At 46.2% G+C, this 6,752-nt stretch overlaps 2 protein-coding genes across 2 annotated transcripts; both read right to left on the bottom strand.

The window, feature by feature from the left end:
* Positions 1–509: 509 nt before the first annotated feature.
* Positions 510–1,364, bottom strand: LOC308105319 (PIH1 domain-containing protein 1-like; the record flags this gene model as incomplete). The annotated part of the gene is made up of 1 exon (XM_080455976.1): positions 510–1,364. The coding sequence occupies one exon, from the start codon at positions 1,362–1,364 to the stop codon at positions 510–512; it is 855 nt and encodes a 284-aa protein (XP_080312102.1).
* A 2,010-nt stretch (positions 1,365–3,374) lies between these two features.
* Positions 3,375–5,228, bottom strand: LOC308104410 (DNA-binding protein RFX2-like; the record flags this gene model as incomplete). The annotated part of the gene is made up of 1 exon (XM_080454817.1): positions 3,375–5,228. The coding sequence occupies one exon, from the start codon at positions 5,226–5,228 to the stop codon at positions 3,375–3,377; it is 1,854 nt and encodes a 617-aa protein (XP_080310943.1).
* Between the last annotated feature and the right edge of the window lie 1,524 nt (positions 5,229–6,752).

Below are 6,752 nucleotides of genomic sequence, written 5' to 3'. Positions count from 1 at the left end.
TGGGTAGGCCATGCATTTCCAACATGCATCGTTCCCGACTTGCATCGCTCCCAACAGGAACCGGTCTAGTACTGTAGCTTCAAAGAAGTGATCAGCCGTGTTCAAACAAAAATAAAATATGTTGCTGTCGATTCAGTAGTTTGAAAATAAATGACAACAGTCTGACAAAAAAATCGCCTTTATTTACCCTGAAAAGTTAACACATTAATATGATAATAGTAAGGGCGCTCGCGTGGCACAGTGGTAAAGTGCCTGCCCACCACCGCGGAGGTTGGGGTTCAAATCCATTGTGTTGCATCCGGCTTTGTCGAGGTTCTATGCTAACACAATTGTGTTAGCATAGAACCGTGTTCGGGGGAGATGAGCCAGGCGGAAGGGTTAGTTGATATTTGTCACTGCACGTACGTGGGGCAGGAGTTCGTCCTCCCGGTGAGGGCTCCTCAGTGCACACAAATGACTAAATTGGGGTAAAAAAAAGATATATACATAAAACAGTAAATAATCAGACTTCATGAAGACACAACAGGCATGGTAACTGTCAGAATCTGTGTGTGTGTGTTGTACTGGGCCAGGCTGTTCTCCTGGTCAATGAGGAGAGGATGGAAGACGTCCAGGTGAAAGAGAGAAGGACGAGCCGATAGAACAAGACGATCCTCACCGACATCCAGGATCAGACAAGTGCATGACGACACCCCAGGTAGTTGTATCTCAGCGATGAGGTACTCTGGTTCGCCAACAGGGGGCTCCACTAGCAAACTGAACTCGGGTCTTTTGGCCGGGACGGGAGGAGCATCCTGGGGAGGTAGTTCTTCGATGTCAGGTCGGCTCTTGGTGCGGATGTTCTGCTCGCTCACAGAGCCAAATAACTTCCTGTTCCTCAGAACCTTCCAGTCTCTGCTGAGCTCCAAGTTGTATTTCTTCTCTAACCCCGCTAAGGATACCAGGATGAGGAAATGCAGAAACAGAGAATCCTTCTGGCACTTCTCGAAGAAATCTTGGTTGATGACAACGTCATAGGCTGTACAACCCAAGGAACTGTTGTCGATCTCTGTGTGCGGCTCGCCAAGGCTCATGGGAAATCGGTAGTTGATGGGGTCCTCTGATTTGAGGAGCTCCACAAGCTCCTCCCCTGAGAGTTCCAGAGGGGGAGGGATTGAGGTTGACTGACATATGTTGATAAAGATCTTCTGATTGTCTGGCTGGGATCGGGTTTTGACACACATACCAGGATGTGGTCGGATCACTGTGGGGTCTGGGTTTTCACTTTTTGTCTTTCCCCTCGTCTGTAACAGCAACTGCTGGTAGAGCTCCTCTTGTGGCTGATACTCCAACCCAGAATCGAGGAGGGAGGAATCTGCTGCCATGGATTTCCACTGAAAATAAGTGACTGCTGAAGGCTACCACACTCTGAAACCATGGTCTAATTGAAGTGGTGTGCAGTTTAAGTACTCAGTCTGTCCATCGAGTCATGACGTTGCGCCTCTTAGCGAATCGCATGTGGTATCGCCAAACTGCGATACCTTTTTTACTTGTTATTATTACTATTATAGTATTATTACTAATGTGAACCTTTTTTTCTTATTATTACCATTATAGTATTACTAATATGAACCTTTCTTTCTTATTATTACTATTATAGTATGACTAATATGAATGAATTCTACAAATCTCGAGGGCGTGTCAGTGTGCATATCTGTGATTCGGCGTATCCCGAGAACCGTCCGGCCAATCAGCTTAAGCATGTGTATCACAGAGGCCAGCAAGTACTATATGGTTATTGCGTAACCGACAGGACATGAGTTCCAATGGGCATCGCAATAGTACATCTATATAAAATAAATCATTGTATGTGTGTCTGTCCTGTCCTGTATGTGTGTCCACAGTTTTTGCCCAAATTTGGAGTTGACTGACATCATATTGATGACATCATAGTACTGCAGGAACATCCACTGCTTGTTGCAGCACCAACATGACATCAGTCTTACCCAAATAGCGGTGAATGCCATTGTTCTTGCATTAAAAAAAAAGAATGCCAAACCTGCCTACCACTGGTAGGAACTGTCACAGCCATCCTCTGAGACAGAGTGAGTAGCAGTGGCGGAAAAAGTACTCAAATTCTATACTTAAGTAAAAGTACCAATACTGCAATATAGAAATACTCAGTTACAAGTAAAAATCCAGAATTAAAATATTACTTGAGTAAAAGTACAAAAGTATTGGCATCAAAATGTACTTGAAGTACCAAAAGTAAAAGTACTAAAATGTTTGAAAATAGCAGATCTACATGCTCACAACGCGTCGCGATGCGACGCGTTGTGAGCTTGTATATCGGCTATTTTCAAATAGCCTATGTATAAAAAGGCCTAAAGTGGTTAATGTATGTTTCATAATATCATAATTTACATAAATGGTGACATCTTATAGTATTGCCGTCAGTATTAGTGACGGCAAGTGATTGTTCCTGTAAGACACTGAACCCCTAAATCAGTGGTTCTCAAAGTGGGGTCCGGGGAAACCCCAGGGGTCTTTGAAGTGGTTCAAGGGGGTTCCCAACTAACCAAATGGACCCGTACGGCACAAATGGAACCACGTTTTGGTTCCCTTTGTACACTGTCAGAGACAAGACTTTGTATCAAACGGTTATTTCAATTTTTTATTTTATATATATATATATATATATATATATATATATATATATATATATATATATATATATATATATACGTATGAAACAAAAGGTCACATTTGTTTCAGGAAAAAAAAAATCAAAATAATTTCAGAAACGAGAGGTTCTCTAAGATCTCTGTATCTGTCAGTCCTTGTCTCTTTTACGCCCATATGTGGAGATCCCTGATGTCATCAGTATATACCCATATATGGGCATGCTCCCGTTTGTGCCCATATATGGAGCTGACTGATTTGTTTGCGCCAGATGCCATGACGACACATTGAGGTTACACAACACACTCCATATTTGGGCATAGCTGCATTGGGAACTCCTTAGATGTTAATGGCCGAGTCATGGTGAAAGGAGCGTGACGACATGGTCTGACTACCGGCCGGCCGACCGGTCCTCCCTTAAGGCAATTTTAGTATAGGATGTGTAAAAAAAAAGAGTCATAGGTCGTGGTCAAAGGAGTGATAGGACATAAGTGATTAATTGTGTTTTTGTATGTTTGGGTCCCGGGGAGACACAAAACTTCTCTTTTGGGAGTTTTGGGAACCCCTGCACTATAGAGACCCTATTGCTGCAGGAATAGTTGCTGGGCTGGGCTAGTTAGGCTACTAGATTCAACAGCTGTCTCTTGACGGATCCTCGGGACACATCAGCATTGCTGCCAAGGTCACTCATGTCATCGGAGAAGGACGGGTCTTTAATTGTCCCCTGCATCTAAGGTCATTGAACTCCCCAATGACAGCGACAGCCGTTTGCCACGGTCACTCGTGTCATCGGAGAAGGACGGGTCTTTATTTGTCCCGGTGCATCTAAGGTCATGGAACTCTCCAATGACAGCGATAGCCGTTTGCCGGGTGGCCTTGGCCACACAGCGCTCCACTAGGTAGAGCATGTATTCATCGTAGAACAGTCCGACGAGGTGGCAGGTGCCCAAAGTGGCCGCGCTGTGCAGGGTGAGGTCCCTGATCACCATGGAGCTGTAGAAGGACCATTTGAGCAGGAACTGGCGTGCGTTCTCCACACATTTTCGGTTTTCCTGCTGGGGCTTAAGGACCTGGGAGACCACACCATCTAGCCAGGTAGCCCACCCGTCCCCGGAGCTGTGCTGCTGCTGCTGCTGCAGGGTCGCTTTGAAGTTCTGCTCCAAGTGCCGGACAACTCTCTCGTCACACTGACACACCCACGACGCTTGCTCCTGGATGTTAGTGAAGTCGACCTTGTTGAGGTCAACGAGCATAGTGTTTATTGTGGAGGTCTTCTGGAGCTGGACGCGGGCTTCCTGGGCCAGGTGGTTCACTCTGGTGTAGTGACACAGCATCCGGGAAAAGGCACCGACCACCTCTACCTTACTGCAGACCACCTCTTGAGGAAAGTCTCTCATGGCTGTGGTCATCCAGCCTTCCACGCTCTTGGCAAAGTGACGGATGTCCCGAATTAGATCACTGGGAATGCACAGCACGTTAGGGATGAGGAGCTCCACCATAGCTTCATAAAGGATGCTGTCACAGCTCCTCATCCACATTCTGACATCTTCATTTTTACATAGAGCCACCAGGTTGTCTCTGGGAATCTCCAGGGCATCATTGCTGTTGGGGATGGCAGTGGCTCTGTCACTAGATGAGTACCAGAAGCTCTGCCACAGCTTCTCGATGCAGTGGAACTGGTGATTCTTCACCACATCCAGAATATCCATACAGTTCTTCCTGTAGAGTGTCTGCAGCGTCTTGATGTCACACTTGAGAAGCGGCTGGCTGCAGAGGTGGTCAAGGGTGGGAAACAGTGGCAGGTCAGGAGGTGTTTTTATGACCTGCCGGTGGTGCTGACTCTGAGCTGTTTCTAACTGCTCTGGGGTATTGGCGTTGGTGGTGTGTTGAGAGCCACCTGACAGATGGTCCGGCATGCAGTCCGTCACTCTCTGCTCCTGGTGGATAGGCTGCTGCCCTGCGACCATGTACTGAGGGTCCTCCTGCAGCTTGCTAAGTGGTGAGTTGGGCTTCACCCGAATGCCATAGTAGTGGTACTTAGAGTTTCCTCTGGTGCCGAGACGTCGTGACTTGATGTCCACGAAGACAGAGCGAATGAGCTTGCCAAAGGAGGGTGGATTGACCGGCTCCAGGTTCTGCTCCTGACAGTGGCGCTGGTAGTCGTCATACAAGGAGCATCTGGACAGGCACCCCTCCCTTGCGATCTCTAAGTTATCCTGTAACCAAATCAGATGACTGTTGTGCTGGGTACTTTTGTGAGATTCAATCCTGAAGGACCTTTGGCAGTTTTCAACTGCCACTTCAGAGGAGACCACATTGGTAGTGACTTGAGACCCGGCCTGCGATTGAAAGTAGGCACCAACACCCTGTCCATACAGCTGGCCGTCCGGATTGTAGAAGGTAGAGAATGCTGTGTTAGGGAAACTCGCTTCCCCGCCTTCTACATATGGGTACACCATGGGTACTGAATACTGATGCTGTATTGGTACCACAGGGGCCTGAGCGGACGTGGGCACGTATATGCCCGAGCTGGACATGTAGTTGGAACCTCCCTCTGAGCTCTGCATTGCTGGGACCTTGTCTTGAGAAAACTAATTGTTTCTTATATCCCTCTCTGACTTGCACGCTTACTTCCGGTTGCGTTCCTTGTTGTTGCTACTGAGTGTTACAGCCGTTGGTAAATAACTGTCTCCACGGATACAATCACTATGGGGACTCACTTTAAGTACCCTGTCTGGCCACTGAGGCGTGTCATAGATTACGCATCACAGCCTATCACAGATGTCTGATGTCACAGTGTTAGTATAGTGATGTCAGACAAGTGTCATCACAGTACTGATATAATACACTTTATTTATATAGCACTTTTCAAAAACAGGTTTACAAAGTGCTTCACAAACGGTACATAAAAAGGAAATATAAAGGCAATACAAAAATGGATAATATTAAGAAACTAGAAAAAGTGCTCCTCGGAGCACAGGTCTCCGCCAGGTCAGGTAGGTTATTGTGGCCTCCTGGAGGCGCTATAATAGGCCAATGTGAAAAGGGTGGCATTTCTTCTTAGGCCTTGCATGGCAATCGGACACTGCATTCATGATTTGAGGCATTTTGTTCCAAAAATGTGTTTTGCTAAATTAGACCTGCTGGTGGCGCTATAACAGGCCAATGTTAAAAGGTTGGAATTTGCTCCTCAACATAGTGTGAATGTGTGTGCAAAGTTTGACCGCAATCGGATGCTGCGTTCATGATTTGCGGCATTTTGTTCAAAACAATAAGCCACTACTGCAAACTTTAGATGTCAATCTTAGCCAATCAGGATGGAATATGAAAAAGCAAACACATCCGTCTTGATCACATGACTATAGAGATCAGGTGTAACGATTTGCGTGAAATTTGGATAAAATCGGAAGGAGTAATAGATTCTTTTTTTTTGTACTTAAGTCGGCCTCCTGGTGGCGCTATAAAAGGCAGATGTGAAAAATGCAGGGCAAGGGTTTTTCTTTGACCTCTAGGGAGTGCGTTTACAAAGTTTTACACAGATCGGTGCAGTTAAAGGTAGAAACACGAATCGGCCTGTTATAGCGCCACCATGAGGCTGATTTGAAAATTTTCAAGTGGCATTTCTTCATCGGCATAGTGGAAATATGCGTGCAAAATTTCAAGGAAATGGCATGCTGTGTTCATTTGAGGCATTTTGTTCAAAATGGAGCACTCCTGCAAACTTTGGAAGCCATTTTTAGCCAATCAGGATGGAAAATGAAAAATCTGAAATACCTGTTTCGTTTAATGACAATAGAGATACTGTGTACCGATTTGCAGGATTCTTGGACAAAATCTGTAGGAGTACTGTCAAAAAATATGTTTTGCACAAATCGGCCTCCTGGTGGCGCTATAAAAGGCCCATGTGAAAAATGTGGGGCAGAGGTTCTGCTGTGGCATCCAGGGAGTGTGTGTGCACAGTTTCACTGCGAGCAAGCCAACGGTGCCGGAGATTAGTTGTACACAGACAGAATGACGGACGGACACACGGACGGACGGACGGACGGACGGACGGACGGACAGGGGGCAAAACATACTCTCTCGCCAGGCCG

Source organism: Gymnoscopelus braueri (assembly GCF_963280865.1).
Source record: "Gymnoscopelus braueri genome assembly, chromosome: 17".
In the NCBI taxonomy this organism is placed as follows: Eukaryota; Metazoa; Chordata; class Actinopteri; order Myctophiformes; family Myctophidae; genus Gymnoscopelus; species Gymnoscopelus braueri.
Note: the sequence above shows the minus strand (reverse complement) of the source record. Positions and strands in the feature narration are given on the sequence as shown.